The sequence below is a fragment of the Sitophilus oryzae genome, unplaced genomic scaffold (assembly GCF_002938485.1).
Source record: "Sitophilus oryzae breed Bouriz unplaced genomic scaffold, Soryzae_2.0 scaffold_980_pilon_pilon, whole genome shotgun sequence".
NCBI lineage: Eukaryota > Metazoa > Arthropoda > Insecta > Coleoptera > Curculionidae > Sitophilus > Sitophilus oryzae.
In genome coordinates, this window is record NW_022147617.1 from 4,758,114 (window position 1) to 4,768,923 (window position 10,810).

Here is a 10,810-nt window from a genome sequence, read left to right on the forward strand (position 1 = left end):
GAGGATTCAAGTTAAACTTTTTAGAAAATAATTTAAAGGAAAAATAAACCTGCTCGCAGATGCTTGTTCCGAGTAAAATCCTAGAGCTCTATGATTTGCTTTTATAAACTCTGGCACATGATCCAGAATTGCATGAATCTTTGAAGTTATCTTAATACCTAAGCTGAGTATTTCCAATCTAAATTGTTTGATGTCATGTTCAAAATGTTTGTTTAGTGCTTGACCAAAACAACTTGAAACTACTTGATTGAATGCAGAAAACACTGCAATATATTTATTCCTAAGAAAAAAGATGTTTAGGTTTCTGCTTCTAAAAACTTTGAATAGGATTCTTTACCGGGCGATATCGTCTTCAAAATATCCACTTTCTTTAAAAGTTGTCTGGCGTTATTTCCGTTACATTTTCCATAATGATCTAGTTTCAATCCAATAATTTTATCCATTCTGTTGCAACATTGGTATTCTCCAATTCAAGACAATCAAATAGTTTTTGAACCATACCTAACAAAAGGTGAAGCTCAGGAGGGGGAATATACTTTAAGACAGGTGTTTCTTCGTCGCCAATTATTAAAGGTATGTTTATACAGTTTTCTAAAAAATAATTGCCTTTTTTTATATGGTTCATTGAACAACAGTTTAAAAAATACAAAAAAAATATATATTTCAAACAAAAACGCTTAGTAAAATTTTTGGCTTTTGTTATATTTCCTCTAGATTGTTGCCATAAATTTGTATTTTCTGTAATACTTTTGATAGTTCTTAATGATCCTTTAATTTCCATTTCCTTTACATTTACATCACACCATGGGCAAGTGTGAGTAGATGAATTTGACTGAAGACCAAGGAGAATCATAATAAGCTTAAAGTCAGCGGCATAAGTATAAGAACAAATTCCACATATGAACTACAGATCTAACGTCTCAAAGAGGCTTTTAATGTTAGCATAAGATTCAGACAACTTTGGTCCTAAGCCAATTATGAATAGTTTATTAATTCCAGCACTTTTATTTCTTAAAATATTCGGGATCATTTTCAGGGAGCACATTCAGACAAACTTTAAGTGATCCACCACCACTATCAATGCCAATTTTTAGATGAAAATCTTCAGGTAATTCTCTAATTTCCAAAATATATGATAGAAGACCAGATAAATCTAAGCAGTATTTATTTAATCTAAAAATCTAAGCAGTATTTAATATTAAGTTTTATTAAGGATCATTATGGAACATCCTGTATAACTAGAGTATAACATTAATAAAACAAAATGAACAGTCCATAATAAAACAAAATAAATAATGATTAAGTGTTTTATTAAGTTTTTGGTATATCTTTGTGTAATAAGCATGTCTATCAAATACACTAAATATATGATTTGCGCTACTCATATATTAAAATTTTAGCTAAAAGCATTAATAGTCAAGGAACGCTTAACATTAAATATAACTTGTGTTTAGGTTTAGTATAACATGGAATGGGGAAACACTATATTATACTTATTTTATACCAGAGAAAAATGAAGCATACGAATATGCCAACTTGAATATCTGAAAGAGAAAACTTTAATTATTCTTACTTAAAAATACAAAAAATTTGTTCTAAATAATATCTATTTCAGAAAAACATACTATAAGAAACACATGACAAAATCATTAAAAACATCACACTTAACAATACGATCAAAGAAATCGGATCTGAAACTAAATATCGATAAATTTTATATGTCAAATAATATGGTGAATGTTAGTGAATAATTTTCAAAACAATTAAAAAATATGTAGGTGACGCACTCTACAAGTAGGAATCATATCAAAATTAAATTTCTCATGTCAAAAAATACCCAGACACCAATTTTCATCCAAATATCGATGATAGTGCAGAAATTATTTGGAAAAAATCTAAATAAAACTAAACTTCTACACCCTGTATCTCCGAAATTAGGCATTTTAAGGTATACATTTATCTAAACTTTTTTACTTATTTTTATCTGCAGAATATGCCGCCGAAGTTTCCCGAATACAATTCGGACCACCGTGTATATTAACACCCTTACGTAAAAATGATGTGTGGTAAAGAAACAAACTAAATATAATTTGATTAAATTAATAAAGTGGCATTCTTACAGCTACTACAGATTCTGCAGTCATGGGTCCGAAAGGTCCGATGCGTAGAACTAAAGCTTTTTGTGAGCGCATGATAACAAAAGTCAATTCCTTTCTAATTTGCTTAGACTGAGTGGTCCAGTTACATGAATACACCGCTAAACCAATTTGTTCGCTCTGTAATAAATTATCAATATTAGTACCTAATCTGGATTTTCTATTAAATTTTAATATAATAATTAATGACATTGTGTGCACCATTCGATAAAGAAAACTGAGAGAGACCGATGTCACATACGTTTAATCAACGGTTTATATATTAATATTATATTATGTTGATTATTAAACTTTTAAGGATACAGGGTGGCCCATCGAAAACGTTCCGCAAGGCATAACAGCCAGGGTATTTTTTTTTCAAAAAATCCAAAAACACGTCAATTTTGTTTGCGAGGGGGGCAACTTTTGGCACAAAAATGATTGCAAATCTTCATCTTGGGGGTGTCATCATTTTTTTCAAATGGGAAGGGGGGTCAAGTGGCACCGCAATGAAAAGGGCTTTCTATTCTCTATATTTCCCCGCTTCGTTTTTAAAAATTGGTCAAGTTATTTTGAAAATATGAAAGATTGAAATCTGAAAAGTACTTTTTGCAAAAAAACGCATAAATTGAATTAATTAAAAAATTATTAACTTATTAATGAAGCAAATGCTGAAAATGTTGCCCGTCAACCTCCATACAGTAATACAAATTATTTTCAAACCGTTCTCGAACATTCTGAAGAACTTGCGGGGTCACTTCGCGACAAACATCAATAATTCGTCTTCGCGGGTCTTCTAATGAGGCGGGTGAAGTGCTATATACTTTACTTTTTATGTCTCCCCTTAGAAAAAAGTCTAAAAGAGTCAAGTCGGGTGACCGGGGAGGCCACTCAATTGCACCCTTTCGTCCTATCCACCGACCGGGAAAGTTATTGTTCAAAAATTACGCACATTTTGAGAGCAATGTGGAGGTGCACCGTCTTGTTGAAATATTAGTTCCGCTACAACGTATCCAAAAATACCAATCCACAAGTTCAATTTCTGAGGGTTTTCTGTGTGCACCTCGTGAAAAACCCTGGGGTTGTCCTTAGCCCGGTACCGACAGTTGTGCCGATTAACTACACCGTTCAAAAAGAAAGTACACTCATCCGAAAAACACACATTAAATAGGAAATTATTATCATTGGCCACTCGTTCACTCATAGCTTCACCAAATTGCAAGCGACGATCAAAATCGTCTTCGCTGAGTTCTTGTGCCAACTGAATTTTGTACGGATGGAAGTTGTGTTTTTTTAATATCCTTTGGACACTTGTACGATTCACGCCGGTCTCATTGACTAATTTTCTGGTACTCAGCGTACTATCCATGGCAACTTCGCCCAATACGAATACTTCCATAGCTTCATTTACTACAGGATTTTCCCTCTGCCTCTTTTTATTCATAACGAAACCAGTTTTTTGCTACTAACTCGCGAACAATTTTGCCATAAACCTGTTTGTCAAGATGGCGTTCATTGAATATCTGCGCAACCCGATTGCCACATTCATTATTTTTAAAATTTAGTTTGATTATTTCCACTATTTCTGCAAGTGAGTACACCATAATTGTTAAAAAGTTTAACGATATTGAGAAGAACTTCAACGCACAAGTCACAGAACAGCTATCTAGCAACTACCCCACCTGATCCTTCAACCTTTTGGCAAGTGAAAAAATGCGTAAACATCTAGAAATAATAAGAAAAAACAGCAAATTGTTTGAAGGAATTTATCCTTACCATTTACTCTGATAAATGTTTAAATAAACTTTTCAAATTTCAATCCTTCATATTTTTTCAATGACTCGACCGATTTTCAAAATCGAAGCGGGAAAATATAGAGAATAGAAAGCCCTTTTCATTGCGGTACCACTTGACCCCCCTTTCCATTTGAAAAAAATTGGGGGATGACACCCCCGCTTAGAGGGTTGAAAATGCAATAATTTTTGGGGCAAAAGTTGTCCCCCTCACAAACAAAATTGATGTGTTTTTGAATTTTCTGAAAAAAAATTACCCTGGCCGTTATGCCTTGCGGAACGTTTTCAATGGGCTACCCTGTATAATAAATAGTACCTGAATTTTTATTTCATCTGCAAGTAATCCGAAAACGGATAATTGAACGGACACAACTATTAACAAAAATATGTAGAAGATGTCTCCCTGAAAATTGTAAAATTAATAAACATAATTACTGATCTAAATAAGTGCAAATATTAAGAAAACAAATTACTAAATAACAAAAAAATATTTGAATACATTTAATACATGTTGAGACTCACCCCCAGAGCAAGTATAATTATGTTAGCTACCATGAGAGAAGCAACAAAATACTCAATCATAACCGCGTATTTGATATTCTCATTTAGAGTTTCTATATAGCTGAAGTAAAAATAAAGGCCAAATACAATAAATAACACATAAATATAGTATAGTATTATACCTTATAAATTCTTGGTGTTTTTTAATTGCTCGTGTGAATATTTTATCGGCCTCATACTCATCTTTGATTTTTTCACCCTCTTGTATATTAGTTTTAAAATAGTATTGTACTATCTAAACAGAAAAAATAGATAAAATAATATTAATTAAAAATGTATCAACTAGACAAAAAAGTAGCACAGTTTTAGATTAACAGCACACAGAAAGATTAATTAATTTTAAATTGAAAAAAAAACAATGTTATCATCAATACGGCATTTCTTTTAGTTTAAAGCAATAATAAACATACATAAGCTTACTTCGAGTTTTTTTTTACCGAACATCTGTGATACACATGCCAAAATGAAATATGTGGCAAGTTTTTTATATGCGCATGAGCTGAAATGTAGCACGATGATGTGATATTCGGTAGCAAGATGATGTGTCGTGAATACATTGTTCTGTTGCGATAAATTTTTAGTCAAACCGGCAGTGCATTATTTGCCATTATATTGCAATGACGTCTAGTCCCTCAGACAAATTTGAAGAAGATATTCAAGAATGTGCTTCGTTTTACATTAACTAGGAAGAAAAGAAAATTTTGGATACATAAAATAAACGAAAATAGATTAGCTATTCTGAGAGTAACATATGTTAATTAATATACTTTTCAAAAATGAAAATCAATTCCCTATATACTGTAGAATGTCCAGAGAACAATTTGAAAGTTGAAAATAGAATAAAAAGTGGTGGAAAGCATACTGACTAGGGTTTCTGGAACCGGAGCTGTTTTTCGGAACCGGGAATTTTTTGTACCGCGCCTCTTAGGAACCGGAATTTCTTTCTTTTGTACTTTCGGTACTGACTAATTTTTGTTTAATGATGCAGCTCATCAATCAGAAAGCACAGGATGATTTTCCAAAGTAAAATTGATAAAAATTAAGATTTTTAATGAAAATAATATCAAATTATTAAATAGTCAGTCACGAAAAAATTAACATGAACACAATAAAAGAAAAAAATATAGGTAATAAAATCAAATATCTATTAAAATATAACATAAGATATAACTAATATATTGAACAACATTATACTAAATAATAAAGAAGTATTATTTAAACTTCAATAATTTTCTAATAAACATTACAGGAACATTAGAGAAAAAAAGCAAGAAGAATAATAAATAACTGACTACTTATTTAGAAGAATTTGATTTCAACCGCTAGAAAGTATTAAAGTTTTTTTTTTGCTTTCTCACCCAACAAAAAAATAGTGTTTTAATTATTGTTAGCGAGTCCCGAAAGAACCGAGAATTAATATCGAGGCCCGGTTGTGGAAAAGCCAAAAAGATCCGGGAATTCCCGGTACTTTCAAGACTAGAATTTTCCGGTTCTAAATCCTAATTGGGAGTAGTAATTAAGGTCTCCCGAACCGGAGCTGTTTTTCGGAACTGGGATATTTGGTATTATACCTCTAACGGCTCTAATAAACCGGGATTTCCCGGTTTTGCAGGTACTTTCGATACTAACAAATTTTTGTTCAATGATTGTGCAGTTCACCAATCAGCAGCAGATAAAATTGAGTTTTATATAGAAATAACGTCAAATTATTAAGTAATCACTCGTGAAAAAATTGACATGAACACAAATGAATATAAATGAAGAAAAAAACGAAAAAACAATGGTAACATAAAATTTTCATCAAACAACATAAAGAACTAAACTAAATCTAAAAGGAAACTTACATTTTTAATTAAGAATAAAAATTCTTACAAAAACACACAATGAAAAATATAACTTATTTACAAATTTATAAGATAAAAAGCTTTTAAACGCCTTATATTGTGGCATTTACACCTAGTAAATAATTATACAGAGAAGACCAGGCTACTAGTAACATAGCAAGTTACCGGACCAATTTACGTTTACCCGATTTGCGTTCGTACTAGAGATTCACTGCCGGCTAGTCGACTGGTCAGGCAGTACGCAGTTGCAGTTGTGCTTGGACGAGTCGGTCGTGACACTAGGAATACGACGCGAGAAGTACCGAGTATTTATTATTTTCATTTTAAGTATTTACCTTCACTTAAGGTAACATTTAAAATAAAAATACTTAAATATTTATTATTTGAGTGTGTTTACAAGCCAAAATTAAAAATAAATAAATTCTCTAAACCCGAAAAAAAAAACTAAAATATTACTCTAAATAAAAAAATATATAACAAGTGTTCAAAAAGACCACCTTCTTGTGCTAGACAGAAACCTAGGCGGTCGTAAAATCCCCGTCTGACATTGGCTAATAGTTTGGAAAGCCTCTCATATTTTTACTTGAAGCTCATCCAGAATATTAGCCCTATTATTACCATACACTTTGGATTTTACATAACCCTAAAAAAGAAATCATTGGGAGAAAGATCTGGTGATCTAGCGGGCCACAAAATAGTTCCATGTTCACTAGTTAAACGGTTGGGAAAAGTATTGTTCAAATATTCTTGAACAATACGGGTATTGTGGGCAGGGCAACCATCTTGTTGAAACCAGACATTGTGGAATCTTTTTCCCAATAACTCACGAATTCTAGCGACAATCTGCTGCTGTAACAAGTCCAAATACTTTGCAACAGTTAAATTACCCTTTATAAAAAATGGACCAATCATATGCTCCCCTACAAAACAACCCCAAACACTTGCTTTAACTCCTGTTCTTCATTAATCAACACATCAGGCATTTTGTGTTTTTGTGCGGACACGCACCCATGTGTTTCAAAATTATTAATAACTCTTGATATAGTAGGTGAAGATGGAATTGGCCTGTTTACAAAAGTTTGTGGGAAACTTGTTTGTATATCCCGATAAGACCTATTTTGGAAATACCATTTTACAATTTGAATTTTCTTTGTTGAACGAACTTTGTAAACATCCATTATTTTACTTAAAAAATTTACACGAGAGCTGTAGCGAGAATCTATGTATTCGTTTTGGCTATTAAAACACGAATAAATACAAATTCTGTAACATTCTTATCACATATCTGTCTATTTTTATTTTATCGCATTTTTTCGCCTGCTTTTTATCCGGCGGACGGGTATACGCTAATTCGTCCGGTTCTGCCTATGTTACTACTACGGTGGTCCGGTCTGCATATCTGATTAATAATATAACTATTTTATTAATATTTTATTACCTTCATTTGCACTATGACATTTACCATAATGGAATTTAAAAAAGTGTAGCATGCTGAGTTAAGCAAAGAAGTCCAGATTGAACCGATATGTTCTAATGCAAGCATTATATAAAAATAATTTTGAAATGGATAATAAATTATTAACAGAAACATTGGTCTTTCAGTTCCATTATGTTCTTTCTCAAACTGATATGCCAATATATAACCTAAAAATGTATTACATTATATAGTATCAAGGAAATACAGGGTAGCGCCTCTCTCATACAACTTGCAGGATCAAATGAGAACGACAGTTTTTATTAAAATTAAATTTTAGGACCATGTAGGTTAATTTAGAGTATTTTTTAGATATGTAGACATCTAGAGAAACCAAACCATAAAAAAGTTTTATATCAAAGTTGTATTATATAATTCTAGAAAAAAAGTTTTGGTAGAAAAGCATAATATGAATAAATTTAAAGTTTTGGACATAATTATTATCTTCTAAAAATGAAGATTACATTTTTAATTTCAATTAAAGCTACCTAAATTGTAATTTTCCCCGTATAACTAAACTGTAATAATTTATACTACTTTAAACCAAATTAAAACTTTCCCAGATTTTTTGATATTCTCTTTTTATTTCGCAATATTCTCTTAGATGATATTCTAAAGAGAACAATTTCCAAGAATCATCGTGGAATATGGTGGACTCCCCTGTCATGTCTCCTTCCTCATAGTCATATGGCATCAAAACGACTTATCAAATGAAACTAGAACTGCAGGTCTTAAGATCAATATTAGAAAAACTAAATCAATGAGAGTTTATAACCAATAACATCGTTCCCATTATCATGACAGCACCTATAGAGGAGGTAATAGTATATTACATACCGAGGAGGGAAGTATTACTCTCGAGAGATTGATATTGTTAATCAAGACGCGGAGCGTCGAGATTAACTAAATCTCGAGACGATAATGAAAATTTTCCTCCGAGATTTGTATACTATTTTTTTTACAACCACATCATTAATTAAAAAATAAGGACAGTATTTTATTCTGAAAAAATAAATAAATATGCGAAAATTTGTCGTTTTCTGTTTTGGCATTTCCATATCTATAGTTACCGGTACCAGTGGTTGGTAGGAAACACGATTTTCGTTGTTTTGGATGTGGTAGAGAAGGTTTCACAAAGAATTCGTGTCCTAATTGCAATCCAAATAGGAATTCTCGAAGTCGTAATGAGCCTAGTACATCTTAATCATTAAGCATCGCGTTCCGTAACTCTATTTAATTTACGATAATCTGCACAAAATCACCAAGTTTTATCTGGTTTAGGGACCAATAACACGGGTGAAGACCAACCACTAGAAGATTTTTCAATAACCCCTAACTTTAACATTTTATCTAATTCGGTATTAATAATATCTTTTTTAAAAGGTGATACTGGATAATAACGTTGTTTAATAGGATCTTCCTGTGTAACACGAATCTTATGTTGAACTCCTGTGGTACAACCCAAAGCATTACTATCAAAACTTGAAAAATAAGAATTAACAATTTGGTTAAGATGTTCTAAGTCATTTGTCCCTAAGTCAGTTTGTGACTCGATAGAATTTAAAACTGGTGTATTTAGATCTACATCAGAGAAATACCATTCTCCTTTCCTAGCATCTGGAACTATTCCCATTCTAATCCAAAAATCTATTCCTAAAACTAACTTATGTCTTAATCCCGGAAATATATATATACGTCCATAATTTTAACTACATTACGTAACCTAAGTGGAATTGTAACTACCCCTAAACATTGACATTGACTATGATCAGCGACACGACAAAGTAAATTTGCAGATTGATTTAATTGAATGCCTAAATTCTTAATCATTTCGTATCCCTCTAAATTCATAAATACTTTATTAGCACCACTGTCTAATAAACCGTAAAAAGATAAACCTAAAATTTCAACTTTAGCATACGGACATTCACCTTCGCCGACTTGAGCTAAAATGTAATCAAGAACAACTTTACCTTTAAAATCTTTGACCGGACTGTCAACAAAAGAGGCGGTGGGCCGATCAACTACCGTCTCTGCGTAGCGTTTCCCGAACCAGAAGTTCGTGTGTTTTGGTTGTTTCGAGATGATTCAGATGTACTAGGCTCATTACGACTTCGAGAATTCCTATTTGGATTGCAATTAGGACACGAATTCTTTGTGAAACCCTCTTTACCACATCCAAAACAACGAAAATCGTGTTTCCTTTTCGGACAATCTTTCGCAAAATGCCCCGGAGTTTTACATCTCCAACAAGTTTGTTCTCTAATTTGAATTTCATTGACAGTTGGACGGCTTTGTCTCGGACTACCCTTGTAAGCTAAATCAGGTTCTAAAGAAAGTGACGACAAATTAGGCGGCTTAAAATTATCTACAGATTCACGAATTTCCTCGATTTTACGACATAGTTCAATAAGTTCGAAAGGTGATCTAATTTCTGTTAATGCTAATCGTTCCTGGAAGAATGGCAAAATATTTCGACGCAAAACTTGCATACGCAAACTATCTGACACATGTGTAGGCATTCTATCAAATAAACTCGTCATAATAGCTACATATAGACCTATCGACTCGGAAGCACCCTGAGTACGCGAAAGAATTTGTTGCCATAGTTTATCTGCGGATGGAACATACTCTTCCTTCATCAACTTAATCAAACTATCCCAATCACTCGCATATCTCTTAAACCAGTTGTACATTCTCAATGCATCGCCTGCGAAAAGATCTCTAGCTGAGCTAAACAAATTTGCTTTATTAACATTTCTACTAATGCAATGTTCCTCTACCTCTTCTAAAAATGAATTAAAACTTTCAGTAGGTAAGCCCGAAAATTTAATTTGCCACTTATAAACAGGTACCGTAAAAGAAGAATTAACGTTAAAGCTATTATTTAAATTTAAATCATTATTAGGTATCGGTGGAACACGCGGTGACGACGTAACAGGTGGTGGAGAATGCGTTTCTGTATTTCCAGAAGTACTAGGTGGTATGTCTTGAAGGCGTAAA

General features: G+C 32.4%; 1 protein-coding gene across 1 annotated transcript; it reads right to left on the reverse strand.

The window, feature by feature from the left end:
* Positions 1–1,355: 1,355 nt before the first annotated feature.
* On the reverse strand, positions 1,356–7,945 carry LOC115891336 (odorant receptor 30a-like). The gene is made up of 6 exons (XM_030911784.1): positions 7,772–7,945; positions 4,612–4,724; positions 4,451–4,550; positions 4,245–4,331; positions 2,121–2,276; positions 1,356–1,544 (listed from the first exon to the last, which is right to left on the reverse strand). Exons 1-6 carry the CDS (start codon positions 7,922–7,924, stop codon positions 1,494–1,496), a joined length of 660 nt encoding a protein of 219 aa, XP_030767644.1. The 5' UTR covers positions 7,925–7,945; the 3' UTR covers positions 1,356–1,493.
* Positions 7,946–10,810: the final 2,865 nt, after the last annotated feature.